This window comes from Hyaena hyaena, unplaced genomic scaffold, assembly GCF_003009895.1.
Source record: "Hyaena hyaena isolate Hyena2069 unplaced genomic scaffold, ASM300989v1 scaffold_93, whole genome shotgun sequence".
NCBI classification, from domain to species: Eukaryota; Metazoa; Chordata; class Mammalia; order Carnivora; family Hyaenidae; genus Hyaena; species Hyaena hyaena.
The window spans coordinates 1725881-1740546 of record NW_024080724.1 but is presented as its reverse complement, the minus strand read 5'-3'; the positions used below and the strand labels follow the sequence as shown (position 1 = coordinate 1740546).

At 46.4% G+C, this 14666-nt stretch overlaps 1 protein-coding gene across 1 annotated transcript in view; it reads left to right on the top strand.

Moving 5' to 3' along the window:
• LOC120233508 (stimulated by retinoic acid gene 6 protein-like) overlaps positions 1 to 13326 on the top strand; it is a 39336-nt gene extending 26010 nt beyond the window's left edge. Inside the window, exons 11-18 of the mRNA XM_039234791.1 lie at positions 3018 to 3093; positions 6376 to 6457; positions 6773 to 6821; positions 7250 to 7367; positions 8354 to 8473; positions 9699 to 9862; positions 11063 to 11209; positions 11926 to 13326. Coding sequence (XP_039090722.1) covers positions 3018 to 3093; positions 6376 to 6457; positions 6773 to 6821; positions 7250 to 7367; positions 8354 to 8473; positions 9699 to 9862; positions 11063 to 11209; positions 11926 to 12074 — 905 coding nt within the window. The 3' untranslated portion in view covers positions 12075 to 13326. The remainder of the gene's footprint in view (positions 1 to 3017; positions 3094 to 6375; positions 6458 to 6772; positions 6822 to 7249; positions 7368 to 8353; positions 8474 to 9698; positions 9863 to 11062; positions 11210 to 11925) is intronic.
• Positions 13327 to 14666: the final 1340 nt, after the last annotated feature.

Genomic DNA, 14666 nt, shown 5'->3' with positions numbered 1-14666 from the left:
GGCCAGTCAGTTAAGCATCCAACTTCGGCTCAGGTCATGATCTTGCAGTCTGTGAGTTTCAGCCCCACATCTGGCTCTGTGGTGACAGCTCAGAGCCTGGAGCCTGCTTCCAATTTTGTGTCTCCTCTCTCTCTACCCCTCCCCCACTCATACTCTGTCTCTTTCTCTCTCAAAAGTAAAATAAATATTAAAAAAATAAAAAGCAAAGAAAATAAAGTACAATTCAGTGGTTTTAGTATATTCTCAACCATCCCCACAATCAAATTTAGAATATTTTCATCACCCGAAAGAGAAATCATGACCATTTGCAATCATTCCCCATTTCCCCTCAACTCTCCCAGCCCTAGATTACCATTGTTTTCTGTTTCTGTGGATTGGGCTCTTCTGGATTTCTTACATAAATGTGGTCTTTCTTCATTGGCTTCTCTCACATAGCAAATGTTTACAAAGTTTACCTATGTATAGCATGGGTCCCAATTTCATTATTCTTTATTGCTGGATTTTAAAAATAGTTTTTAAGTTTATTTATTTATTTTGGGAGAGAGAGAGAGGGCACAGGCAGGAGCGGAGCAGAGAGCAAGAGGGAGAGAGAGAATCCCAAGCAGGCTCTTCACTGTCCGCGTGGAGTCCTATGTGGGGCTCCATCTCACAAACCGTGAGATCATGACCTGAGCCAAAATCAAGAGTTGGACACTTAACCGATTGAGCCACCCAGATGCTCTGCTGTATGTTTTTTAATTACAGCCATCTAGTAAGTGTGAAATGAGATCTTTTTGTGGTTTAGATTTTCATTTCCCTGATGGCTACTGATATTGAGAATCTTTTCATGTACTTATTGGCCATTTGTACATCTTCTGTGAGTAATGTCCATGGAGATTCGTTGCCTACTTTTAATTTTTTTAATGTTTATTTTTGAGAGAGAGACAGAGAGATAGAGCATGAGCATGGCAGAGGCAGAGAGAGAGGAGACACAGAATTGGAAGCAGGCTCCAGGATCTGAGCCCTCAACAGGGAGCCTGATGTGGGGCTCGAACACACAAACCATGAGATCATGACCTGGGCCAAAGTTGGACACTTAACCTACTGAGCCACTCAGGTGCCCTCGTTGCCTACTTTTAAATTGAATTATTTATTGATTCCTGAGCTGTAGGAATTCTTTATATTACACATAATCCCATAGAGAGATACAATTTGAAAATATTTTCTCCTATTCTGTGTGTTGCTTTTTCACTTTTTGGTTGGTGTCCTTTGCAACACAAATATTTCAAACTTTGATGGAGTCCAACATATTCATTTTTCTTTTATCACTTATATGTGTTTAAGAAAACATTCCCTAACTTGAAGTCTACAAATATTTATTCTCATATTTTCTTCTGAGACTTTTGTAAGTTTAGCTTTTATGTTTAAGCCTGTGATCTATTTTGCATTAATTTTTGCCTATGTTGTGAGGTAATGTTCCAACTTCCTTGTTTTGCATGTGAATATCAGTTGCCCCTGTCCCATTTGTTGAAAAGCATGTTCTTTTCCCCCCAATGAATTGTCTTTTCATCCTTGATGAAAATACAGTGACTGTGAGGGTTTACTTCTAGATTCTCAGTTTATTACATTGATCTGTTTGTCTATCTGTATGGCAGCACCCCACTTCACGACTAGCTTTGTAGTAAGTTTGAAATCAAGAAGTTTGAGTCTTGCAATTTCCTTCTTCTCTTTCAAGATTGTATTGCCTGTTCTGGGTCCCTTCATTTTTATATGAATTATAGGATTTGCTTATCAATTTTTGCAAAAATGGCATTGAAATTCTGACAGGGTTGGGTTGAATCGTTAGATAATTTAGGGAGCCTTGCCATGTTAACAAAGAATGTCCAATACACAAAAGCGGCGCATCTTTCTGTTAATCTAAGTCTTCTTTAATTTCTTTCAACAATCTTTTGTAGTTTTCAGTGTATTAGTTGTATACTTCTGCTAAATTTATTCTTAAGTATTTTATCCTTTCTGATACTAGTGCAAATGCAGTTGTTTTCTTAATTTTCACATTGTGCATTGCTAGGGTACAGAATACAGTTGATTTTTATATATTTGTCTTGTGTCCTGCAGACTTGCTGAACTCATTTATTAATGGTTTGAATATTTTTGGTTGTTTGTTTATTCCTTGGGATTTTTAATTATAAGAACAAGTCACCGGTGAATAGAGATAGTTTTATTTAGTCCTTTGCAGTTGGCTGCGTTTTCTTGCCTAATTGCCATGGCTAGACCCTTTAGTATGATGTTGGATAGAATTGGCAAAAGTAGACGTTGATTTTCTTATTCCTGAACTTAGAGGGAAAGCAGTCAGTCTTTCACTGTTAAGTATGATGTTACCTGTGGGTTTTTTGCAGATGCTTTTTATCAGGTTAAGGAAGTTCTCTTTGGTTTTGACTCTATGGAGCATTTTTAATGCTGAAGAGCTGTTGGGTTTGTTTTTTTTTTTTAATGCTTTTATTGGACTGACTGAGAAACAGCTTGTCCAGAAGGTTTTATACCTACAAATCATCTCCCTTCCCTCTTTCTCCATCCCTTTCTCATAAGCACACGGGGTCACATGAAAGCATGTTAGATACAATATATTAAAAACTGTGAGTAATGTCTGTGGAGATTCTCCACAGGATCAATGGGATGAAAGAGAGATGAAAAAATATTCAAGACCTCTTGATTCCAGTGATCCTTGGACATGGTTGCTCTTTACTGGAGGTGGTAAATAGAAATAAACTATTAATGGTTTTACAAGGATGGAAGGTAACTATGATGTGTATACTCCCTAACTTTCCCTTCCCACTACTCACTGTAGATGGAAAATATTAATACCAAAGGAGAGGCTTGTGCAGGAAGTAAAGTATATCAAGGGTGTGTCTGGCTGAAATGAAACAGAAATATAAGCAAGACTTTATTCTCACAGCCCTTTCTGTGTGAGCTTCTGCATTTTGAAAATACTCTTTCTGGTTCATCTTCTCAGACCTCTCATGTCCCTTTTTCTACTTCAGGAGTTTGGCTGGTGACCATCTTGCCCGCCTCCCTCACGTGCGTGAGCTATCTGTTCCACATACTGGCGTGTTACAGGTAAGAGGGCTCTGGGAGTCATTTGTGTGTCTTCAGCCAGAACTTTTCTAAAAATTCCTAAGCAGTGACAGCAGTGCCCAAATTGGAACCAGGGAGGTGTGTGTGGCCCAGAGACAGCCACATCCATTGGGAGTAAAACAAACCCCAAAACGAAAAAAACTATTCATTTGAGCTTCTACCATAAGCTTGATGTTGTGCTTAGAATCTTGATTTTCACCATAACCGGAGAGGTACTTTCAGCTCTGTTTTTACAGCTGAGAAGGCCGAGACTCCACAAAATAACTCACCCAGGCCATTAGCAGTAGGCCGTGTCCTCTGCCCTGTGGGGCCTTGTCGCTTCTGCTACACTCGGCATCCCTATTGGGTGTCAGGCCTGCCCTGCTCTCCAGGACTGACCACACGGGGTTCCCAGAGGGTGCATCCAGCTCAAAGGGACATCAAAGGAGATAGGGTCAAGGGCACCAGGTGCATCAGTCTCAGAAGAGCAGAGTAGGAGGAGGGGACGGCCTTCAGTATGTAGTGAGCTCTCCAGTGCAGACAGCAGTATCTGCCCTCCCTCCTCTCTGTCAGCTCCTTCCTCCCCCCACCTCAGTCTCTAACTCATATGCAGTCACAGGAGCCCGGGGCCAGCTCCTACCCCTCCAAAGCATCCTGCCTTTACATCCTCCCCATCTGGCTGCACAAAGGGTGGGTCCCTGGCAGATCGCATTCTGGCACTAAGAGGCCCCAGCTCTCCATCACAGCCCTAGCCTGTTCCCTCTTTCGCTTTCTTCTCTCCAGACCCCTTGGGTAGCTGGACACTACTGCCCTCCCCGACCCTGCCTGATGCAGGGCTATATCTGCTCTCCCCTTCATTGACCTGCAGGTGCCTAGGAGATGATTAGTGAGACATTAGACCACAACTAGTCACAGCTGCCTTTTAGAGCAGGCTGCACTGACACGGGTGGAGGGCCTAGGGAAGAGATGGCTTCTGTGGCGGGGAGGCTTCTCTTCTGTCCAGGCTGGCACTTCCGTCCCACACCTGTCACAGAGGAGTGACGATCCCTGCCCTGTCTGCTTTACAGGACCATGGGGCAAAGGAAATGGTGGATAAGAAACCCTTCAAGTGGACAGCACTGGCACTGTGCCAGTATTTTTATTTTTCTTAGAATTATTACAACCTATATACAGCCTCTTTTTTAAAAATGTTATAAAAATATTTAGTATAAATCTTTCTCCCATTCAGACTCCACAGTTTGTTACCCTAGAACTAAACATTACTCATTTTCTGCATCCTTCCAGAAATTTCCTCTGCATCATGAAAATATATCTGTATTTTTTCTGTATATATATATATCTGTTTATATTCCTGGTGGCATACTCTACTCTGAAACATAATAAAAACCACAGATGCAATTTTGACTTTTCTAACAGACATGAGTAAAATGTAAAAAAGGAGATGAAAATAATTTAATAATATATTTTATTTAACCCAACATAGCCCCAAACCATCATCTTGTCATGTAGTAAATATACAAACTATTAATGAGATATTTACATTCTTTATTTCATACTAAATCTTTCCAAATTAGTGATTATAATGTTGCAAAACCTCCTGGAAAATGCTGGAGATAGAATATTTCGGGGAAAGTGGGACACAGACGTAAATGGGAATTGTGAACATAACCAACCTAATCTTTGTGCCAAGGACCAGGCTGCGGCCAGCACATAGGGAAAGGAGGCAGAGGATTGCTGGGGGTCTGGGCTTATGAAGGGCTGCGGTTCCTACCAGGTGCATCTATCATTAAAAACAGCTTTCCATTTGTACCTATTTTGAAATATTATTACATGAGTAATACATATGCATCACAGAAAAAGTAATAGAGCAAAGTGAAGAAAATAAAAGCCACACATACAGTCTCAACTATCACATTCAGTCACCATTAAGACTGGGGAACTACATAATATTTTTGCATAATATATTAAGATTTTTAAATCATCAGGGAAATACATGTCAAGACCACAGTATGGTAGGTACCCAAAGACAAGAAATGATAAGTATTGGTGAGGACATGGAAAAAAAGGAACCCTCATGTGCTGTTAGCAGGAATGGAAGTTAGTGCAGCCACTGTGGAAAACAGTATGGAGGTTCCTCATAAAAGTAAAAATAGAACTACATATGATCCAGAAATTTCATTTCTGGGTATTTATCTGAAAAAAACAAGAACAAAAACAAAAACACTGTTTCAAAAAGATATTTGCACCCAGTGTTTATTGCAACATTATTTTCAATATTCAAGATATGGAAACAACCTTAGTGTCCATTGATGGATGAATGGACAAAGAAGACGTCTCTCTCTCTCTCTCTCTCTCTCTCTCTCACACACACACACACACACACACACACTGAAATACTACTCAGCCACAAAAAAGAATGAAATCCTGCCATTTCCAGCAGCATAGTTGGAACTTGAAGGTATTATGTTTAGTGAAGTCAGACAGAGAAAGACAAATACCATATGATCTCACTTATATGTGGAATCTGAAACAAAACAAAACAAAAACCCAAGCTCACAGATACAAAGAAGAGATTTAAGGTTGTCAGAGGCAATGGTAGGGGGTGGGTGTGGGTGAAGGGATTCAAAAGGTACAAGCTTCTAGTTATCAAATAAATGTCATGGGGAGTTACCATGCAGCATGATGACTGTAGTTAACAGCACTGTGTTGCATATTTGAAAGTCGGTAAGGGTAGATCTTAAAACTTTTAATCACAAGGGAAAAAACTTGGAACTATGTAAGGTGATGGATGTTAACTAGTCTCCTCTGGTGACCATTTTTCAACATGCACAAATATGGGATCATTACGTTGTACACTTGAAACTAATGGAGTGTTATATGTCAATTATATCACAGTTTAAAATGTATTTTATTTTAACATAATTTAGGAGAGAGAGAGCACATATGCGCACAAGCTGGGAAGGAGCAGAGGGAGGGAAAGAATCTTGAACAGGCTCCATGCTCAGCGTGGAGCCTGACATAGGGCTTGATCCCAGAACCATGAGATCATGACCTGAGCCAAAATCAAGAGTCAGATGCTCAATGAACTGAGCCACCCAGGTGCCTAAAACATATTTGAAAAATATTTTTAAGGCTAATGAGAACTGTCCCATGAGCCATGGTCAGTAAGGGAAGCTGAGCTGGCTTCCATGTCCCTCCTCAGGCTCTTCTGTTTGCATTGCCTGAGCTCTGAGTACATAAGGCACTGTGGTTATGAGCATTACTGAGTCCTCACTGTTTCTCTAGAAAGCACATGAAGAGGCTGTGGGCAGGAAATAAGCACTTTCTCCCTTTGAAGTTCCATCATCCTTCCTCGTCGGAGAGTGTGGTGAGTCTACAGAGGCCTGTCTATGAGACCAAGTGGCCAAGTCCTGCTCTCCTGCCCCTTTGACATCCTGGGGGGAGGAACAGCCCTGCACTGGGCGTCCAGAGTCCTCAATTCTAGTACACTCAGCTGCTGGGTGACCCAGGATAGTCACTATCCCCGTCTGGCCCTTGGTTTCCTCATCTGTAAAATGATGACAGTCACGGCACCTGTCCTGGTGTGTTGGTGGGTGAACCTCAAATGAGGCAGGGATGCTGGACCCACGTATTAGAGGTAATCAGTGTTTTCTCCCCTCTCCATTTCCTTTTTAAATCTCAGGTGGCCATTGCAAGGTACTCTGGCTGGCAAATAGCCTATATTCTGTGGGGTAAGTGTTATCATGTGACCCGTTCCCTGGGCACCTGTGGGGTCCTGGCTGTGAGAGAGAGAAGAGAGGTGAGGCACAAGGGGTTGGGGGTGGGTGAAGGGAGAATCGCACACTCACAAAGCTGTCCTTACTACCTGCCCAAAGCCCATGAGGCAGAAATGCTAAATGTGGTGGTGACTTAGAGGAGGAAGTGACTCTCCACACCCAGGGCAGGACACAAATGCTTTCTAGCAGGGTTGACATTTGAACTGCAGGCCAAGCCGCAGGTCAGCGGGAGGAAAAGGGAGGTCATGCCAGGCAGAAGAAACAACATAAGCAAAAATGCCAGGGCCTTTGGTGGGAGGAAGATAGAGGGGGTCTTCAGGGAGGGACATATGTGACCAGCTCGTGAAGGGCCTTGAGTGACCGTAGGTTCTCTTGGCCCACAGGCTACCTCATCATCCACGTGGTACAGAGCCTGTGTGGCCTGATGATCATGTACAGCCTGGTGTTGCCTGTCGTCCACAACCAGGGCCTGGAGATGCTCCAAGGACTGGGCATCGGGACGTGAGTGCGGGGTGGGCTCGCTGTCATCGCTCTGGGCCTACACACTGCTGGACCCTCAAGCTGCTATTCAAAGTGCCCCTTCCCTGTTGGGCTCTCACCAGTTCCTGGACCCACACTCTCAGCTCTGCCCAAAGGATGAGCCAAAATGGCAACTCATCACAATGGGAACCTTATAGTTCATAAGATGCTTCCATTCTCATTGTTCAGTGGGGTGCTCACAATTGTGCCTGTAGGGGACACACATATATCCATTTTATAGAGGGGAAGGTTTCAGTTCAGGGAGGTGACAAGGGAGTCTGGATGGTACAGGGGCAGCAGAGAGGGAGTCTGAGTTTAGGTTTTAGATCAGCTATGTGAGCTTGAATAAATTGCTTCTCTGAGCCTCAGTTTACCCCATATAGAAGTTAAGAGTGAAGGCTGCCGTTAATGAGAATTCACTATGCATCTTTTCTCTTAAGAAGGCTTTAAAGGCTGGGTCTCATATTAACACTCATCTTTCAGACAAGGAAACAGAGGCACAGAAAGCTAAGCGCTTTGTCCAAGTAGGAGAAGAGGAAGGGTTGGGAGCCAGCAGTCTGAAGCCAAGGCCCCATTTAACTGCTACCCACACTGCTGCTCAGGGGTTGCAAACACAGGGTGTGGCACTGTCTGGGAACGTCCCTGCTCTGACCTCCTCGGTTCCATATTCCCCCAGAGCCCTGCAGGAGCCTGGGCAGAGCCTGCCCGTCCACTCTCAGGACCTTCATGAGCTCCTTAAAACCTGCATGCTTGTTTTTGCTTCCCATGCTGTTAAACATGCACCCCCGTTGCCAGTCATGGACAAAGGGACATCATTAAATCCTGGAGTTCTAGCATGGAGCCAAAAGACCTGACTATGTGACTTTGAGAAAGTCACCTCCCCTTTGTGAGCCTCAGTTTTCTCATCGGACAGTGGGTGTACACAAAGCACAGAGCATGTGCCACACTGGTCTCGCCCTGTGTTTCAGCCTCACCATATCCATCGTCCTGGGCCTCATGATTCTGCAGGTATGGATCGCCACTGGCTGCTTCCTGCAGCCAAAGATGAGCATGGCTGACAAGCAGAAGCCCTTGGCTCTCAACAACAGGTGAGGGCAAAGAAGAGAATGGGGCTTGGAGGCTTTGGCCTTAGCAGTCTCTCCTTCCTTCCTCTTCACACTAGGCAGGTTCCTGGGCAGACAGTGCCCTCTCTGAGTGTGAGGGGCAAGGGCTCAGGAGTGGGCTCTGGAACCAAACTGCCTGGGTCCAAATCCTGGCACCACTCCTTATGAGCTGTGTGACGTTATGTGACCTTACGTGACCTTACTAGACACCTACGAACCTCAGTTTTCTCATTTTACAAATTATTGCACACACTTCACAGAGGTTTTCTGAGAATGAGATGTGTTAAGATACAAAGTCAGAATGACAGTGTCTGGCCCATGGTGCTCCTTTCACTCATTCAAAGCCGTTCACTCAGGGAGAAAACAACAGGGGCATGGGAGATAAGGAGATATTGCTATATGACCTGCCTGGAGAATGTCACGGACACAGACACGTGGCCACAGTAGGCTCCAGACAGTGTGAAAGGCTCATAAGAGCAGCATGGGTAATGGAGAGAGGCAGGGGTGGTTCATTTAGCTGCAGGTGGGGCATTTGAGCTGAGGTCGGTAGGGTGGTGGGGTTCCTATGGGGAGAGCTGAGGAGAGGGTGTGGCCAGCAGCCCTCATTGCTCAGATGAAGGCAGGAAGCCATGAAAGGGCAAGACATATTGAGAGAACCGTGAGAATCCAATATGGTGGCCTTAGATGGTGAGGGACAGAGAGGGGGCACAAAATGATGACCCCAGAAAGGGTCCTCTCAGAGATGGCCCAGAAATCCAGCATGCAGAGTTTGGGCTTTATCCCATAGGCAACAGGGAACTACACAATCAAGTTTCCCTTGGAGGAGTTGGAGCAGTTCCAGCTGGGGGCAGGTCACTGTTACAACAGACAGTGGGAGAGCCACAGCCTCTGTAACCACAAAGCCAGCTGTAGCCACATGAGATTTCTTGTTGTACAGGAAACCTCAAAACCCAAGGATCCCATGAAACATCACAGTCTCCACTGACATTTGTCCTGCCCCAGGCTCAGCGCCTTCTATGCTGTATCTGAGCCAGTCCCCAAACCAGTGCTGTGTGGTGGGGACAGTCAGCTCCCGCTTATAGCACAAGGTCACAGGGCTGGGAGGTGGGAGAAGCAGGACGTGACCTCAGGTGTGGGGCCCTGAGCCAGCCTGCCTAGCCGCCTCCTCATACTGAAAGGGTGCTGCCTGTCTACCTCCTTCTGTTTGCAGGAAAGCTTTCCACAACTTCAACTACTTTCTGTTCTTCTACAATGTGCTGCTGGGCCTGGGCGCCTGCCTCTCCAGGCTGCTCATCAGCTGCATCCTGGGCACGTGGCTGATTGCCCGCATCGACAGGACCATCATGCAGAACGGCTACGAGGGGGCAGACATGGGTAAGTGGCCAATCCCTAGATGCCATACATTGGGTGGGGGGTGGGGGTGGGGGTGCTGGTCTTGTACCTTTGTGGTGCCTGCAGGCCGGATACCAGAGGCCTGGACTGCATGCTCTTCGCCTCAGAACTCAGCTTCTCATGGAGGCTATAAAGCTGAGTAGAAAAAACATTCAGGGGGCTCCTGGGTGGCTCAGTAAGTTAAGCGTCTGACTCCTGATTTCGGTTCAAGTCATGATCTCACGGTTCTTAAGATCGAGCCCTGCATCAGGCTTCATGCCGACAGCGCAGGGCCTGCTTGGACTTCTCTCTCTGCCCCTCTCCCCAGCTTGTTCTCTCTCTCTCTGTCTCTCAAAATAAATAAATAAAGTAAACTTAAAAAAATAAAAAAGAGGGGCGCCTGGGTGGCTCAGTCAGGTAAGTATCCGACTTTGACTCTGGTCATGATCTCGCAGTATGTGAGTTTGAGCCCCACATCGGGCTCTGTGCTGACAGCTTGGAGCCTGGGGCCTGCTTCAGATTCTGTGTCTCCTTCTCTCTCTGCCCCTCCCCCACTTGTGCTCTGTCTCCTTCTGTCTCTCAAAAATAAATAAATGTAAAATAAGTAAATAAATAAATAAGGAAAAGAAAACCACATTCAGCCTAATAGTCAGAAGACAATTCAGGTGAGTAAGTTACTGCGTATTTGACAGACCTTCAAGGTATCATGGAGAGGCATAAGAAGTACTGGAAATTCTATCTGCACAGTTAAAAGGTAATTTATGAATGCACAGCTCTGAAAATTTTGAGAAAAAACACATCTCGGAATGCCTGGTGTGTCATTTTCTTAGTTAAGAAAATGGTCTATTCAGTTGAAATACTCCAAAATCAAGCCATTTCTGTAGAGCAAAAGTAGCTTTTGTTTTATTTCTGACCTGTGTCCATTCATTCACTCATCCATTCACGGTAGGACTGAGAGCCTCTCCCTATCAGCCACAGCTCTCCTCCCGCTTCAAGCTTCACATTCTCTGTAAAATGGATGGATTAGAGTCCTATCTTAAGAACCCTTCCTGCTCTTTATACCGAATTTTCTAGATTCTCAGTGAAAACAAGGGCACCGTTTAGGAACAAAGTATCACTGCAGCTACATCCTCGAGAGCACAGGCTCGAGCATCCTAGGACACAGGGCACACTGCATGGCCTGACTTGGCTTCTGCGTTTCAGGGTTCAGCGCCTGGATTGGCATGCTCTATGTGGATCATTATCATACCAACCCTGTGCTCGTCAGCTTCTGTAACATCCTGATCACAGGGCACAGGGAGCGGAGGCTACAGCAGGCCATCAAATACTGGTGCCTAAATCAGTCAGCAGGTAAGGCTCTGTCGGAACCCGTGCTGGGGTTGGACGATAGGAAACAAGTACCCTAAGGCTTCTCAGGGATCCCTGAGATGTCCCAGCTTCCCCCTTCCCTGCCCCCCTTCTTCCATTCTCCCATGCCCTGGGGAACCTTCGACCTAGGAGAGCAGGAGGCTTAGCCCCAGCCAGCCTGGCCATGGGACCCCTGAGGTCTGGTGTCCTTGCCCTTCTAAATGGGCTCCTCCGTTGTTACCAGAAATGAGCTCTAGTGCTGCTGTCTGAGTCCTCTATTCCATTTGTTGGAGACCCCCGCCCCCATATCCCAGGCTTCAGACCAGACACTCTCCAAGATGAGGCTCAGTTTTGCTTACCACAAGCACTTCCGGCCCTGACGCCTGCCTCCTCGAGGCTCTATGCTGTTTGCGCCACCCCTCCCTCCCCTATTACTCTGCTCTGCCTTCTGCTGGGAAGCCTGCCCGTTAGTCATGTCTTGTGGACACCAGTCTGGACTAAGTTCATCACTGTTCCCAACTATATCTGGCTATATCCAACAGATAACTGGCTCTGGGACAAACTCAAGTCCCTCCAGCCGCCCTCATGTCCCGAGGGGTCCTGGTCCAGCACCTTCTACCACGCCTCCCACATACCAGTCAGCTTCTCCTATAGCTTCTGAGAAGGACAGAGACAAGCTGCCCCATCCCCCAAGTCTGTCTGCTCTGATTCTCTCCTAGGTCCCCGAGTCTCAGGCAGGTCCAGGACACGGTGGCTTCTGCTGCAAACCCTGGTCAACAACCCCCAACTAGCCATGCTGAGAAAATCAAGACGAGGTCATGGCTCCCGGGAGTTTACTCAGATTCTGTTGATGGGCTCAGAGAGCTGACAGTGACCTCCAGTCTTGCTACAAGGCCATTCCAGAATGACTTCCCAGAGAGAAGGTCCAGGCTACCCAGCAGCTGTCCCCTGCACAGTCACTGTCCACTGCATACAGCACTGGACACTCATGGGCGGCGCCTGGGCTGACCCATGACATCTCAGGCCTAATAATTCACCCCCCTGGTAAAAAGATCAAGAACTAAAGAGAATTTCTGTTGAACAATCTTTTCACAATAATGATTTCACTATCCATGGTTAGGAGGCAGCCTTGGGGCGCTCCATGTGGACAAACACTTAGTTTGACACCAAGGGCAGAATTTGGTGTCACTGAAGAATGTGGTAAAATGGCTACACCAGGAGAGTTTAACTATTGGACACAGTTTTCCTCTGGAAGAAAATATGACCTTAATCCAACAGGATCCTCATTGCTTCCCCGCTTTCCAGGCCTCCTGGTGGTGGGAGAGGCCCCAGCCTCTAATCTGCTAGTGTGAGCAGGCACGCATTGGGCTCTCCCTGCCATGGCCACTGGGATGAGGAACAGATCGGAAGTGACCTGGGCCTTGGGCACAAAGAAGACATACAGATGTGACGAGGAGGGGACAGCTGCCTATCTGCGGAGGCAGAGATGGGAGTATGCAGGCATTCTAGTCAGAAGACAACAGAGGTGTGGGAGCAGGAAAGCCCAGGCATGTTGGAGGAGGGGAGGCCTCTGGTGTTTGCAGTGCAGGGCATCGGGGGCCGGTTAGACCACCCAGGGAGGCTCGGATGCCAGACTGGGAGGCCTGAACATTTCACTGTGTCCAGAGGGCCCAGTCCTGACCCCAAGTCTTCATACCCACGTGTAAGGTCTCTGATGGCTCAGGACTTGTACAGAGTGGCCAAAGTCATGAAGCTTGTGCAAGTGCCAGGAGGACCTACCGACAGGGTGAGGGAAGTCACCATCCACCTCATGAATTCCAGAGCCATTGAAGTTCAGTAATCACATTAAGCATCTACTGTAAAGCCAGTCCTGTTGCTAGACATGCCTGCCGGACTCACCTCTTTTAATTTAACCTTTGCAACTCGACTTTGTCACTCTGCTTTCAGAAACTGAGAAACCTGTGACTAGCATATTGGGATCCCCACACGACCACTTCTAGCTGTGTGACACCGGCTAAACTCCTTTGTCTTTCTGTGCTGCTTTTTCCTTCTGAATAAAAAGGTCAATACCTGGGCACCTGGGTCCATTGAGCATCCAACCTGATTTCAGCTCAGGTCATGGTTCCAGAATCGTGGGATGGAGCCCTGCATCAGGCTCTGCACTGAGCATGCAGCCTGCTTGGGATTCTGTCTCCCTCTCCCTTTGTCCCTCTCCCCTGCTTGCTCGCTCTCTCTCTCTCTCTCTCAAAAAAAGAAAAAAAGCCAATACCTGGAATACCCAAAATTATTTGGAGGATAAAATGAGTTAATACATACAAACACTCCTAAATTAGTGCCTGATACATCCTAAACTGAATAAATATCAGTTACTGTTATTTTCAGTGTTTCACTTTGTGATGATGTGATTAATTTCTGTTCACCTCACTATGCTCTCAGCTACATGAAGAAAGGAGCTTGTGATGGTCTCCCTGAGGGGTTGCCTTGCAAATTACTGCTGATTTTCCCCAGGATCTACACTCACCAGCTCTATTTGCTTCTAGACCTACTAGTAGACTTGACCTCAGAAGGCATCTTGGCCAGCAAGGGAGAGTGTGGGGATCTTCTCATGGCCAAGTATATGGACCCTAAGCCTGGAAAGTCAGAAGTCATCTGTGATCCATCAGGTCCCTACCAGGGAGGCCACGATGTACCTGACAGGCTGGAGCCTCTAGGGAATGTCTGTCTTTAAAAGAATTGTATAGGGGCGCCTGGGTGGCTTAGTCGGTTAAGCGTCCGACTTTCGCTTAGGTCATGATCTCGCAGTTCGTGGGTTCGAGCCCCGCGTCGGGCTCTGTGCTGACTGCCAGCTCAGAGCCTGGAGCCTGTTTCAGTCTGTGACTCCCTCTCTCTCTGACCCTCCCCTGCTCATGCTGTCTCTCTCTCTCTCTCTCCTAAAATAAATTAAAAAAACATTAAAAATAAATAAATAAAAGAATTGTATAAAGAGGTGAGGGAATGCTGGAAATCCTACTTTATAGGTAGCATAAATGTTGATGGAATGAGACCCAGCTGTAGCCTTGAGAGGTGCCTCACAAATCTTGCCCCTGGACATGAAGCAAGCAGGAAGTGTGGAGGTCATGCACAAGGATCCCAGGAAGTATGCTAATGTAGTTAGAGAGGAAACACGGAGCCCCTAGAGAGGGACTGAGGATGGAAAGTCCTGGGACTTCTTCGTCCATTGGCAAATTCTCTTTCTCCAGTGTTGTCCTTCCCACACGCAATGTTTGGTTTCCTTATGTTATTCCTCTACTTGGTGCTGATGTAATTCGAGAGATGGAACTAGAAATCTATGAGTTCCTAATCTGTGGCCAAAAGAAACATCAACAAGAGAAGCAGAAAGAAAGGCAGCCACTGTCCTGGGGCAGCAAGGGGCCTGGCAAGTATTATTTCTAGACACCCAAACTTGCGTGGGTGTTGCTAT